A 12,884-nucleotide genomic window follows, 5' to 3' on the forward strand; every position below is an offset into this window, starting at 1 on the left:
GGTTTTAGCATGTAGCAGTCATGACAGGAATAGTGCGTGTTTTATCAGATTAATGTTTATAAATCTTAAGTACAAGAGGTATTATCAAACAGTAAAGAAATCACTCACTCACGTGTTATTAACAATGGTAAACCAAAATAATAATATTAATATCAGAAGATTAGAAGAGATATTAAGTCGTTAAATCGGAAATATATTAAAATGACCGAACTAGCTATGTAAGTTCTGGAAACAGTGTAAATCTTGATCAATAGAAAATGAGAGATATCACTATGATACTTCTATCTAGCTACCGCTGCTACCGATATCTACTTGCACAGAGCTAAATGATAAAATCAATTTTGTTCTTTTGGAATGCACCCGGAAATTAAAGATAAATCTCTATATGACCCGCATATGTATTAATTCACAAACTTGGAAACAGTTTAAGTTTGTCAATAGCCACGATTTAATTTTAACCGATGACACAGCATCGCACAATCCTCTTAAACTATCACAATAGAAATAGGTATGCTAATCTACCGCACAACTACATAAGACCTTCCTTGTATTAAGTTTACTACAGAACATAAGTCCAAGATACATTTGTCCGTTAAAGATGGAATGAGTCAGACTGTCGCAATGTAGAACAATGCAGTGTTACATTTGAAAGCTATAATTTGCATTAAATTCAAGGGTCGTATTTATGAGCTATGTGTCCGTGTCATGACTTAGGCTAGATATGATTATAGATTGGCGGGTCTGTAGTGCGAGTCACTGTGTCTTCGTAGCTTAGTTAAGCCTTGGTCTCCGGATGAAGCCGTCCGTACGCCAGGTATTCTGGAAATCATCAACATCATCATTGGCCACAGTATCTTTACAGATGATAGTTGGAGCGACTAGAGGTATTTTGAGGAGGTAGTCTACAGTAGACTGCGGTGACTGTATAGACCAATGGCCGATTGGCATTTCTTGCCGCACCGATCACAAATGTGTCTTGACTCCTGGGGTGATCCAGCAGCTCTGCGAATTCGTTTCTGCTTAAGTTGGTTCAGCCAGAGCTCGTCGTGCTTTGCCATGCCTTCCCGCAGGTTACGACGCCACTCTCGGGTCTCATCTCCGCGTGTTCCTCCCAACGGTTAGCTGGAATGCTGAAGCCATTTATGCCGCGTTTAAAGGAATCCTTGAAACAGAGTGAGGGGCGACCAACCGGTCTCTGATTCTGGACATATGACAGCAGCATATGGTGTCAATGTCTGTACGTACCAAACCATGTACATATCGGCGGCCGAACATAAAGTTCCTGATGTGTAATGTTTTGATTTTGACGGCAGTCACATTAAACCAATAGATAGGTAAGATAGGTTAGTTAGGTTGCTTCAGAATTCAGATACCCGAAGGGCAAACTGTGCTCAGGGAACGAGACAATGATTTTCACGATTCGTGACACGCCTAGGAATTTCATGACCTGCCTGATTTTACGATCGGCCGCCGACATACATATTTCATTTCATTTATTTATTTTTCATTCAATAAGCACTAACAGCTAAACTTTACGTGCTAATTGGCATTACAATTAATACTTAATGGCTAACATGCATTAATTGCTAAAAACAAAAAGATAGACATACAAATTGCAACTTAACTTAAGTAAATAAGATTTCATTAATTCAAACCGGAATATTGTAAATGAAGTCTTCAATGGGTTAAAAATAAATTTTAATCTGTGAGTTTTTTACATTCCGTTTTTAGGGTTCCGTACCCAAAGGGTAAAAACGGGACCCTATTATTAAGACTCCACTGTCCGTCTGTCTGTCACCAGGCTGTATCTCATCAACCATGATAGCTAGACAGCTGAAATTTTCACAGATGATGTATTTCTGTTGCCGCTATAACAACAAATACTAAAAAGTACGGAACCCACGGTGGGCGAGTCCGACTCGCACTTGGCCGGTTTTTTAGCCCTTACTTTGCTTTACTAAAATACTAGTTCTATTGCTAATCCGCTAATAAGTTATTTATAATATGTAAATTACTTTCCACTATCTGTTATATCATTTTTAATATCCGTTATGCAAGTTTTTCATCGTTTTCACTTCATCGATCAAAATCAACCGTGAAATAAGTTTGGCCTAGGACATTGGAATTCTTTCAGTGAAAGTTTTCAAGTAATACGGCAAAAACTATTTTCGCATTGTAACTTTGCGAATTAAATAAGGTGTCTAGCTTTTTTTAGACTTTCTTATGTCTTATTCCTATATAAATATATGTTGATGTTGTACACTACATCAACAGTATCAACACTTAGTTTTAATAATATTTAATTGACTGCAATTAAAAAACTGAGCTACCGAGCTCAGTTTTTTTGGCCCAATTATTTGTAATATTAATCTATCTCCTTAATATTCCTGTGTGTGCCGCGTTGTGTTAGTCATTCGACAGTGACACACATATCAAGGAAAATGATAATTTGAGGTTATTCGGCAGAGTAACCATTGCCCATGGTTCCCCCTAAAAGCACTAGCAGCATAGCCCACATAGCCAGCAAAAAAAAAACAAGAGATATAGTCTACTATTTGCGCAAATGAGTCGAAGTGAATTGCCACCATTTTGTGTAAAAACTGTAGGAGTACAGTAGTAAAGTACTGATGATAAATAATCATTACCCACTTCAGTTACTAAGCTATTGCCCACTAAAGAAAAAAAACATGATCAGTGATTCACCGTACACCGTTCCATCGCTATTTCAGTCGGCCATTTTTTACCGCAAAAGTTTGACAGGTGACTCATTCGGAATTCGAACTTGATCTTCTTTTTTCATCACACTATGGCATCATTCATTCAGCCAACCATTTCAAGATGCTATCTTTTCATTGTTCTAATGTTAATTCGTGAAACAGGTGGTGGATGGAAACAGTAATTTATCTAAAAATCTATTTAACTGTAGTATGACTAATCTATAGACAATTATTTTAATCGTGCAGACTAATAAATAAGTTGTAAAAGACTTCCTTGTCTGTGGTTTTATAGAAAAAAGGCGGCAAGAATTTACTGAAATACCTCAACTTTTGCGTTCGTCTTAGTGTTTATTACCTTAGTGGTAAGATTGTGTTTGCCTTGTTTTATGTTATTGTATGAAGTTAGACACGTGTTAAGCGTCTGCTTGTCTACAGAAGAGTTATTGCGTGTATTTGTTTAAATGAGTAATGTATTTACCTACTTTGTAACAAGTAAACAGTTGGGGTTGAAAACTTTTATACTATTTCGAGCGAACCACATTACATTTGATGGGTTTTAATTTTTTATTTCGTTGGGCAAGTTTTATTTAGTTTTCTTTTACTTCTGGTTTCGGTAGCATATGGTATGGTGCTCATTGTCTCGAGGCAAACCATAGGGAAACCAGTGGGAACAGAGTTCTGATCATAACAAATACATATCGAAACATGTATATGTATATCCTCTAGCCGAGCCCTGCCGAGCAGAGCTCAGAGGTCTCTCCCATTCAAATCTATATCCTCTAGCCGAGCCCTGCCGAGCAGAGCTCAGAGGTCTCTCCCATTCAAATCTATTTTGAATCTTTGTTTCGACAACTCAAATTTGCGTCTTCTTGACAAGTTTTGATGCATGGGTGGCTTGAGGATAAATATATTTTAATGAAACAATTTTTGTATTAGTCGGTAACGTAATTATTTCACGAACATTGAAGTAAAACCTTTCAGTGTTTTCAGTTCTATTTTTAACTCCAATAACTGTTAGCTAGGAAGTCGCTTCTGCAATCCATTAAATTGAATTCCTATCCAGCTCGACTTTATTGCGAGAGCACTAGTCGCCCGGCGGTATATTAAATACACTGTGTTCTCGAGTTCAAAGGAATTATAGCCTTTTAATTTGAATCAATAGTGCAAGAAATAAATCCAAATGGGGAAATGATATTAATATTACCAAAGATGGTCATTAAAAAACTAAATTGGTACGGCAGACGTAGTTTATTTTATTTCGGAAAAAAACTGATTGTTTCGTCCCGAACTGATTTTCCACTGAATCAACTGTTACCACCTAATAACTCTACCCTCCTAAGTTCCAGAGTCATTTTTGCAGTTTTTAATTCGGAACCTTCTTTTATTTCATTATAGTTCAAAATTAGATTTGAATTTGTCCTTTTAAAAGGACTTTAGGTAACTATAATTGACGTTTCAAAGACTCATTCTTGCAAGTGAATTAAGTGAAGTGTTTGATAATAATGTCCCCCGCCGCCTCACCGATATTCTTAAAAACGTTGACAGTTACGTTCCGTTATACGAGTATATCAAAAATACAGCATTGAAGATTTAAAGTGAAGTGTATTAACAAAATTACTAGTGCATTCTCTGCCATTTAACCCTTTAAATGAAGTGTTTTAAAAATAGCAAAATAAAGACTTGGCTTAAAGGACTCGCATCCAGGCCATAAATGTAAAAAAAAAAAAGCTATAATTGAAAGGTTGAAGTTAATGTATTGCTTGCTTCGCTTGCATTTTAAGAAGGTTCTGTATTAAAACCATAGGATCAATCACTTCTGTCTGTTTCTCTAATTAAATTTAGAAGAGCGTCATCTTCAATCAGCTTTCATCGGCCTGTTTTATTACCACCTCTTATATTTAAAGCTAAGAAGCCGATATTTGGCATGATACCTTTACGGCTACCATCAGTTTGACACTGACATATTCGCTAGCGTGTGCGTAACTTACTCTCATATTAGTGCGTTACGCAAATAAAGTAAGTAAGTTACGCAGACGTTATCGAATATGTCAGTTTTACACTGCCGAGGCAGTCGTCACTGTCGTCAGTACAGATTTCTCCAGGGCTCCTTCGGATGCAACCGGAAAACCGCTAAAGGGTCATTCTCTCAGAATATGTCTGAGGTTGGGTCTATTTGCCACGACACTTTTCATACATTTTGTATGGGTCGCGGCAATTAGACCGCAGACATATGTGAGTTATGTGACGTTTTCAACCAAAAGGTACCACATTGTCGCTTGTCAATAACCAATAACGTTGATTTTCAATTGAAGCTATATGGAAATAGCGCCTTATTGACAACCGACAATAAGTACCCTTTTGATTGAGAATGGCATATATTTTTTGAGGATGACCCTAAAATGAGGAGTTCAGTAAAAGTTCCTTTGCAAAACCAAAACGGCGAAGAGAAATTTCCCTCTCTGTTCCACTCCACATACGCCTTGCATAATTACCAAGCAGTGAAACTTCAATTATATTAATCTGGTTAAGTAATCTTAAACCAATTGCTTTTTATACCCCCGCGGTGGCAAACAAGCATACGGCCCACTTGTAAGACAGAATCTTTAATGTAGCATGGTATCTCAGCTCACTGTTACCGATTGTAATGTGTGGAGTGTGGAATTATAAGTCAGCCGCCACACTTAAGTACATCGTTTCCGAAGAAGTATCGAAGGCGTTGTAGCTTGTGCCTTTGGGTTGCCTAATGCCTACCAAACCAATTATTTTCGCTGAACATGGGGGGTAAAATAGGCAGTTCGGTTTATCTTTGGCCTTAGTTTGATCCATATAGGTACCTAATAAACCTAAAATGTCAATGAAAATGTGTGTCCGACCGAAGTTTTGGTTTCGGTTTCGGCATAAAAATCATGTTTCGGCCGAAGGTCATTCAAGGTTCGGCTTCGGCCAAATAACTGCCGACGAACCATTCGTCCGCGCCGAAACTGTTTTCGGTAGTGTCCAACCGAAGATTCGGTTTCGACTGAAACTAAAGCAAAACCGTACCTTTCGGTTACGGCAAAAAAGCCGGTTTCAGTCGGACACTAATGAAAATAAAACATGTCAAACGTTTTTTGTGACATTTCCAAACTGTCACGTGCTGCAAGTGCTTGGTGCATATCTACTACCACAGAATAAATAATAGTACTAGGTACAGAAGGTTCACTCTAACAAAACGCATCTATTACGTCAGATATCAACTGCATTGCTGAGTGGAGACCATTTCAGCCTCACATCCTTATCTGTTAGTTTTGTATTTATCACCTTTGTCTTTTTTTTTCTTCCTTGTTGTTGTTAATGTATCTTTGTAATGAAATTGAATGAATTTGTAATGTATCTTTGAATGATGTGTTGCCTGAATAAATATTATTCTATTCTATTCTAAGATATGACCGCTAGGTGGCGCAAGCGCGAGCAGGCGTCCGTTCCGTAGCGGTACGCGGCAACTACTATAGCTAGACATCAAAATTGGTGTGGGCCGCATGTACTTATAGCGACGCGACAAAATCGCGGAGTGAGCCACGCCTGCTACTACACAAAAACTAGAAGTACGAAATTAAATATAATATTTATTAAGAAAATAAATGTTTAACAATGAAATTAGGTACTAAATTGCTTTCCTTCTTGCTACTTGATTGGCACAAACATAGTGAATATTTTGAGACTTTTTTTTTTTTTTTTTTTTTTATACCACGTCGGTGGCAATCAAGCATACGGCCCGCCTGATGGTAAGCAGTTACCGTAGCCTATGAACGCCTGCAACACCAGAGATATTGCACGCGCGTTGCCGACCCTTTAAAAACCTGTCTTGGACTTGTTTCCTAAAATCAATTGATGTGTTAGTTTCTGTAGTAACAAAGTATCTAATAATTTTAACTTTATTCCTTACCCACTCCCCCCCCAGGGGACCCCAGGAAACCAGGGTGAGGTTATACAAAAAGGACAACGCCAAAGATTCTCTTAATTTTTCCCATAAATCCCCTGATTAAATGCTTTTTTGAAGAACGCAACTCCTCTGTATCTGTTATATGCGTCACAACCAAGAAAATTGTCATTTTGTTATAATGATCCGGCACCGGCAAATTTTTCGCATTTGCTGGATACGTTTAATTTTGAAGAAGATACGTAAGTTACGTTAAAGTTATACGCCGTAGCATCACACAGCGTACATCAGACAAATGTGAACGCAACCATATTAAATGTATGAAACCGGTAAGCGTCACGACACACCACAACACGACACGTCACGCGTCAGACAAATGTGAACCGGGCTTAATAGAGTATCATGCGTTGCACTTTTGAACTTCCCTCTACATTAGCCTGGGACTATACATACAACCGAATAAGCATGTGCAGCTTACTCATGCCCAAGCCAATTCTTAAAATTGTTATTTCCGTTCTATACATTTTTTTAAAGGTAAGATTTATTGTTATGTGTAGGTGTTCTATACTGTAATAAAAATAATGTACTTACCGGTGTCTGTCTGTAGAGTAAGGTCCCCACAGGGCTGGGGATCTTGGTCGCACTGCCATGCGGGCTGCGGGCTGCAAAATAATACAACTGTTAGTTCATCCATTTATATTTGACCTTGACCAAGTTTTGGAATAGAAATAAAGAAAGTTCCAAGTTTAAAGGCGCAAAAATTGGCCTGGGTCTTACAAGGTTCGTTTTTTATAAAAAACGCTCTCATCCAAAAATGAATGTAGAGAACCGGTAACCTCAAGTTCAGTTTGAACCAAAAACTAATGACAGGCATATATTGATTAAAACAACATACAAATTAATATCGGCATATTGATAAAATACGCTTCGTCTTAAAGAAAGACATCCGAGGCAAAGATGTTACTACAATTTTACTATATTCAAGTAGAATGAAAGTGGGTTATTTTGAAATATATTTCCATACTATATGACTGAATTCATGGCTTTTGAGTGTTTCTCTGCCCACCTGATATTCGGTGTTAGAAAGGCATTCAACTTTACTAGGTATTGATTGGTCAAGTTCAACCCGGAATCACACGCGCGGCGTGAACTTCAATATTTCACCGGCCGCGTGCGTCTACCACACTTCCTTACCTCAGTTACATACTTCTTTCCAAGTTTAATTTAAGAAGACTCTTTGCTTTCACTTCTGGGCACAGGCATCCTCGCACAAGAGGATTTCCCAATTTCATATTTCACACTTTGAATTTCTTAGATGTGTGCAGAATCTCTCACGATAGGAATATTCCTTCATCTAACATGACAATTGACAGTGCATGAGGAGATTGACAAAATTTGAATCAGGTCAAAGTTGAAATAGGTACCTAAATTGTGACAATCTGACAATATTTTAAACCTTATTGCTGTCCACCATCTGTGAATTCTGTGTCAGATAGTCACTTAAAAGTGTTGTTCTTAAGTATTTACTAATACCTTAGGTAGGTAGCTCTGCTTTGGGTCTATATCGTTCTGTGTGAGATTGTCCCCAAAAAACTAAATATACTCGTAAGAAAAAGTAGATTGACTCGTATCGTATCGCGTACTCAATTCTACGTCATGCTTACAATATTAATATTAATAACAAACCACAACCCACAGACCTACATACACACATATTCTATGTACACAACGTAAGATTTACATATACGCAGATATTAAGACCATGAAAGCTATTGAAATAACTTTGTAAGAGTATTGCAAGAATTAGAACATTATAAGCCATTGTAAAATAGTTGTAACAGTATAAACGATGGTATTTATATTTGAAATGGAACGCTAGTGTTATTTAGTGCAGAAAAACATGAATTAGACAAGAGCATAATCTATTGTATTAACCAAATGTCCGTCCTAAAATCGCTATTAAACATCAATTGGCACATTAGATACTAGTCAAAAGAGAAAAAAACGCACTTTTGTTTATGATCAACCAATAGAATATGAAGACTTGCCATGGTTAACCTTTTGGACGCCAATGACCGATATATCAGCACCGCAGGTCCAACGCCAAAGACCGATTAATTCGTCACATACCACAGAGAAACATAAACCTACGTGCATGTGCATAAAGTTCAATTTCAGTTTTGACATTTCGGTGACGTGGCGTCCGAGTGACAGCTTTTGTGTTTGACACGGCGTCGAATAGGTTAAGCTAAAATATTTTCAACTGCTGTTTCAACACATACATTGATGCTTGTATTGTAATGACACAGACAGACACGTAGTGCGGACATAAGACACTAAAACGATTTGTACACTCTGTGTCATAACTAAAACAGAACTTACCTAAATATGCAATGTGTATTTACTATGTATTTCAAGCTGTCTATATGATAAAATTGGTTTGCCTAAACAAGGCGACATAAGCAGCTTATTACGTAGTACTCTAAGTAAAAGTAAGTCAAAGCCAAAATTTAATCGGCTTATCCATGAATATCTTTAAAACACGTACTTAGATGATTTACTTACTTATTTAAGTATTAGTATTAAATAAAATAAAATAAAATAAATAAATAAAGTTTTATTTCAGGCAAAAAGTACATTCGTACACCCATATCAAGATACAATTTAAAAGTTAAAGCGCCAAAAGAAGTAGTACTTAATAATAAAATAAAATAAAATAAGTTGAACAATTTAAATAGCATTAAGTACACTATTTTTTGTTCCCGTTTTGGTGCACGGAAAGCCAGTGCCTAAACATATTGCAACTAATGTTGCGATACACCGACATGAGAATGGTGTTTTGCGAGCGGCGCATCCCTCCCAGAAGGAAGCAATGCGCGCGCGTATCACTGCGTAGAAGTCAGGAATTCTGGCTTCCGCGAACATGGTGGAGGCACTGCAGGAACGCGGCAGCCCCATCAGTGTCCGGAATATATTATTATACTGCACACGGATGGCGCTGTACGTTTTCCTGCTGTACCTGACCCACAGTTGACAGGTGTAGAAAGAAAGACAATATGCATAAAATAATGTACATTTGACTCCCCTGCTACACCTGGCAAACTTTACACTAAATAAACTTGTGTACTGTGTCATTACGTCTAAATAGTTTTAGATTAATGAAACATCACAATAAACGTAACATGGTGGACGATTGGTGGTTATTATGTGCCAATAAGGACAAGCGTTATCGAATTCAAGGACCGGACAACCCTTTCCGCGATAAAACCCTTTCAATGGGCGACACTTAAACACGGCTAACACATTGAAAGACTTTCCCTTTTGAACTGCAAGCCCATTCATACCCTTACCTTTGACTAACCCTTACCGAAAAGCTAACCAAAAATAAGGCTAGCTCTTAATAAGGGTTACCCTTATCTTTGAGCGCTTTTTATAAAGGTTTCCCTTTGCGTGAAAGAGACAGGATTAGTATATATCTACGGTAGTGTATGAAAAGGAAAGAAAATACGTGCCTAGTCAAAGAACGCCGCCGTCACCGCCGACGATCGCTCGGATTCGAAGAAATGTGTGCTTTATGAACAAGGTAGACGACTTAAATTAGCACGCTTACATAGCTAAAAGGGAAGCCCTTTATAAGGCTAACCCTTATAAGCAATATGCAAGGTGTTGGTGAGCGGATGATAAGGGTTTTGTAAGGGTATTTGGGCTACCGATTACTCAAATGTGGTAGCTTTATATAAGGGTTTTTAAAAGCAAAACAAAGGGTTTCGTCTGGCAAAGAGTATGGTGAGTTAAGCCTTATGCAATACCCTTATAAAACCCCGATAAGAGATAGCGGGCCGGTCCCTGATCGAATTCCATACAAATATGTGTACTATTTACGTTTCGTTTTTAGTCTGTCCAATTCGAACAGCACATCGTCATAAAACAACGTTTTCGAGTTTGCATTGCCACTTCTTACGAGCTTCTTACAATATTAACCTTATTGTTATAGTTGCAACAGAAATACATCATCTGTGAAAATTTCAACTGTCTAGCTATCACGGTTCATGAGATACAATGCTCGTGAAGTTGACCACCCCATTTCGTTTGCCCGCAAATGGCATATCTATATCGTTAGTTCATCGTTAGTTCACGTTTGTTCAGTAGGTAAAATCGTTAGGACCCGATTCCAAAATCGATTTTTTTTAAAAATAAAAGGGGGTGGCTGTCTTCACGCTAGCCACCCCAAACCACTTTTTGTTAGTTTTTTTGGTCTAGATAGCAAGATATTCGTTAGTTCATGATTGTTCAGGCATTGGAATCGTTAGGACCCGATTCCTTCATTTTTTTTTTTTTTTTTAAAGTGGGGTGGCTGTCTTCACGCTAACCACCCCACCCAGAAATCAGTCAAACTAACCATGTGAATCCATCGGGCGACGTTAGTTCACGTTTGTTCAGGCATTAAAATCGTTAGGATCTCAATAGATTTGCTATAAAAAAATAAAATCAAAAAATTCATATTGGCCGGCCGAGATAGTTCAGCAGGGGGGGCGTAACAAGCAATCGACACATACTAACGATTCTATGCCCTAAATAAGCATCTATAGACGATATACAACCGATACAGTACGGTAACTTGCGGGTATTCAAAACAGATTAAAAGATTTTCGTGGTTTTATATATTTTTTTTCTATGGTGGTGGCTGACTTCACGCTAGCCACCCCAAACCATTTATTGTTAGTTTTTTTGGTCTAGATAGCAAGATATTCATTAGTTCATGATTGTTCAAGCATTGAAATCGTTAGGACCCGATTCCTTCATTTTTTTTTTAAAGTGGGGTGGCTGTCTTCACGCTAACCACCCCACCCCGAAATCAGTCAAACTAACTATGTGAATCCATCGGGCGACGTTAGTTCACGTTTGTTCAGACATTAAAATCGTTAGGATCTCAATAGATAAAAACATAAAATCGAAAAATTCATATTGGCCGGCCGAGATAGTTCAGTAGGGAGGGTGTAACAAGCAATCGACACAGATACTAACGATTCTAAGCCCTACATAAGCCCGATATAACACCGACACAGTACAGTAATTTGGCGGCATTAAATAAGGTTAGACAGGTAATAATAAAATGCAAAAACTTTAACTTATGCTCCTAAGTCGACGGCTGAAAAAAATACTCAGAATCGGGTCCTTACGATGCCACTTGCAGAATAACATGACCAAACCATGCTAATTCAAGATAGGTAGGTCATTTGCGGGCGATCAATGCAGATTTTGCGGAAAAAAATAAAACTTAAAAAATTTAAATAACCCAACTTATGCTCCTAAGTCAACGGCTGAAAAAAATACTCAGAATCGGGTCCTTACGATGCCACTTGCAAAATAACATCAGCCGACCATGCTGATTCAAGATAGGTAGGTCATTTGCGGGCGATCAAAGCAGATTTTGCGGAAAAAAATAAAACTTGAAAATTTGAATAACCCAACTTATGCTCTTAAGTCGACGGCTGAAAAAAAAACTCAGAATCGGGTCCTTACGTTGCCACTTGCAGAATAACATGAGCAGATCATGCTGATTCAAGATAGGTAGGTCATTTGCGGGCGATCAATGCAGATTTTGCGGAAAAAAATTAAACTTAAATACTCGTATTTTAATAACCCAACTTATGCTCCTACGTAGACGGCTGAAAAAAATACTCAGAATCGGGTCCTTACGATGACACTTGCAGAATAACATCAGCCGACCATGCTGATTCAAGATAGGTAGGTCATTTGCGGGCAATCAAAGCAGATTTTGCGGAAAAAGTAAAACTTTTAAATTTGAATAACCCAACTTATGCTCCTAAGTAGACGGCTGAAAAAAATACTCAGAATCGGGTCTTTACGATGCCACTTGCAGAATAACATCAGCCGACCATGCTGAATTAAGAAAGGTAGGTCATTTGCGGGCGATCAATACAGATTTTGCGGAAAAAAATAAAACAAATACTCGTATTTGAATAACCCAACTTATGCTCCTAAGTCGACGGCTGAAAAAAATACTCAGAATCGGGTCCTTACGATGCCACTTGCAGAATAACATCAGCAGACCATGCTGATTCAAGATAGGTAGGTCATTTGCGGGCGATCAAAACACATTTTCCGGAAAAAAATAAAACTTGAAAATTTAAATAACCCAAATTAAGCTTTTAAGTCGACGGTTGAAAAAAATACTCAGAATCGGGTCCTTACGATGCCACTTGCAGAATAACATCAGCCGACCA

General features: G+C 37.9%; 1 protein-coding gene across 2 annotated transcripts in view; it reads right to left on the bottom strand.

Moving 5' to 3' along the window:
* The window catches only part of LOC134751769 (uncharacterized), a 91,746-nt gene that overhangs the window by 44,578 nt on the left and 34,284 nt on the right, over positions 1 to 12,884 (bottom strand). For both annotated transcript variants that reach the window (XR_010128691.1, XM_063687231.1), the window contains exon 2: positions 7,228 to 7,298. Coding sequence is in view for 1 of the 2 variants with exons in the window: in XM_063687231.1 (XP_063543301.1) it covers positions 7,228 to 7,298 (71 nt within the window). In the remaining variant the exon portion in view is untranslated. The remainder of the gene's footprint in view (positions 1 to 7,227; positions 7,299 to 12,884) is intronic.

This window comes from Cydia strobilella, chromosome 23 (assembly GCF_947568885.1).
Source record: "Cydia strobilella chromosome 23, ilCydStro3.1, whole genome shotgun sequence".
Taxonomy (NCBI): Eukaryota; Metazoa; Arthropoda; class Insecta; order Lepidoptera; family Tortricidae; genus Cydia; species Cydia strobilella.